General features: G+C 36.0%; 1 protein-coding gene across 1 annotated transcript in view; it reads left to right on the forward strand.

The window, feature by feature from the left end:
- Window positions 1–285: 285 nt before the first annotated feature.
- Window positions 286–2,464, forward strand: part of STAMBPL1 (STAM binding protein-like 1) — a 10,271-nt gene continuing 8,092 nt past the window's right edge. The window contains exons 1-2 of the mRNA XM_009576331.1: window positions 286–650; window positions 2,041–2,116. Of these exons, the coding sequence (XP_009574626.1) occupies window positions 286–650; window positions 2,041–2,116 (441 nt within the window). The remainder of the gene's footprint in view (window positions 651–2,040; window positions 2,117–2,464) is intronic.

A 2,464-nucleotide genomic window follows, 5' to 3' on the forward strand; every position in this document is an offset into this window, starting at 1 on the left:
CTTAATGATTCTATGATTCTATGTAATAGGAGTCTGAGTATTCAGGCCGTCCACCGAATTATTTCAATAACTTAAGGCAGAACCTTATAGAATTTCAATTGTGGGGCATTCTAAAGAGGACACACTTTGTGTTGCCTTTGATAATTTCTACAGAGGTTTACTTAATTTTATCTTAATTTTTTTTTCTGGGATTTTTTTGTAGTTTGAAGATTTGGGGAGGGGATAAGATTACTTCTTATTTGTAATTGCAATCACAATTTATTTGCAATTGAGAAACACGTTGGAATGTTTCAGCTGTGGCTGGTTGTTGGGAAACCAATGCCTGTTTTGAGAGAAAAGCTGAAGATTTCCCTTGAGTTTCTTGAACGAGATCAGTTACTGAAAGTGAAAGATAGTATCTGGTTCTCTTTTCTAATCTCTGTTCTTTTTCAGAAAAAGCTAGTAGCTATTCCTGACCATACAGACATCTCTGTGACCCCAGAAGAGAGAGTACGTGCCTTAAGCAAACTTGGCAGCAATATCACAATCAATGAAGATATCACTCCACGTCGTTACTTTAGATCTGGAGTAGAGATGGAGCGAATGGCATCAGTATATATGGAGGAGGGAAACCTGGAGAATGCTTTTGTTTTTTATAATAAGTTCATAACGTAAGAAACCATTTGTAGTCATTAGAGCTTATAATTCTGAGTAAACTGAAATGAAGAGTTGCAGTGAAAACAGGGCACCCCTTTAGATTAGGAGAAAAATGTTTAGTGTGTTCTTGCAGAACAGCTTTGCTCTTCGGAGGTCTTTACTCTAACCACAGGCTTTGTTATAATTTCATCTCAGCTGTTAGTATAGTAGTACTATCCATCTATTAACAGCCAGGCGTGAACTAACCTTATATACAGAGGTTTAAGTTTACTGTACCAGGCTATACTATGAGCACTGTTTCCAACAGATTATTCTGTATCTATCAGCCTGTTGGTTAAATACAGTGCATGGCTTAAAAAGCAATGTTTAGATAAGATTTCTGAGCCTTTAATAGTTAGGCCCTATGAGCTTCTGCTGGTCTTAAAGATGGTAGTGTTGCACAGCACTTAAAAAACATGAAAAAAGGCTTTTGCCTCTTTTTACTTTTCTTTCCCAAACGGGTTAAGTATAATTTATTGCTTCTTACAGGAGTAAATACAAAATCCACAATATATGTTCATTGTGCAATTATTCTCCCCACCCAGAAAAAAACAAATCCAGACAGCTTTCATTACAACTCTCAAAATAGCCGGCTGAAAAATATATCAGTGGCAGATTTAAACTTTTTAACTACCTAGTTTTGCTGTAGGATTGATTGGTTTGTTTTCTTACTTCTGAAAGGGGTTTTTTTTATATGCATATTTTAAAATTTTTATAATAGAGGACTTCCTTCCTGCCCCCCCTCCTCTTATTTTCCTTGTACTCTGAAAACTAGACCAAATCTTTCTCATTCCACTTAATTTTAAATGTATGTATTTCTATAAAAAGAGGGTCTGGAGGTGAACATTGCACAAATTGCTGAAAGAATGATAGCAGCTGTGTATTCCAAACTCTTCGCAGCTGAGTGTTGCCATAATTTAGATGTAGGTTAATACTACTGCAGTTAGCTGTGCAGTTTGGTCTGGTAAAAATAACTGCTTTAATGGCGCTGGACTTCCCATTTAAGATTCAGCATTTCAGCTAAGGATAGATAAAGACAGTAGAAGCAGGATTTATTAACACTGGCTAGGGTGGAGGGTGCTTTTGAGGGCTATTTTTAGGTGCTGGCTGCTAGTTAGTCATTTTTTTAACCCAACCCAACTACTAATGAAAACCAAAATATATTCAGATGTAGAAAATAATCTCCTGTCATTATCCTGCGTGTCCCATACAAGTCTATACAAGAATTTAAGTGTTATTTTAAACAAATGAATGTGTAGAAACCTGCTCCAAGTCATCTGGAATTCAGTATTTAAGAGTTATGTGAAACTGATTTTTCTGCCAACATAAAAGCTATTGTAGATATTCCGCTGTTTAATTTTCTAGGTTGTTTGTAGAAAAGCTGCCCAGTCACCGAGACTATCACCAATGTGCAGTACCAGAAAAACAAGATATTATTAAGGTAGGGTTATGGTTTCCTGGCCTTTAAGAAATGTTAACGCCAGAATCTGTCCATTCTTTCCTAGCACTCCTTTTCTCCCAGTGCACACATAGCCCACGGCAGCCACCACAGCTTGAATTTCTGATATCTTTCTACACTAGTCATTCATGTTTTATTTTGGTTTAATCACTTGATCATTACTGGAAATGAAATTAACATTCTAAAAGGTAAACAAAACAGTCTCTGAATAAGTTGGTATATTGTTGGAAACCCAGGTACATCTATTTCTGAAATTTTACATATTAAAACTATGCTAATTTAACAGTACTTAGAGTTTGATTCTGGTCCCAATTATGTGAGTGGCTAATG

The sequence above is a fragment of the Fulmarus glacialis genome, unplaced genomic scaffold (assembly GCF_000690835.1).
Source record: "Fulmarus glacialis isolate BGI_N327 unplaced genomic scaffold, ASM69083v1 scaffold33474, whole genome shotgun sequence".
NCBI lineage: Eukaryota > Metazoa > Chordata > Aves > Procellariiformes > Procellariidae > Fulmarus > Fulmarus glacialis.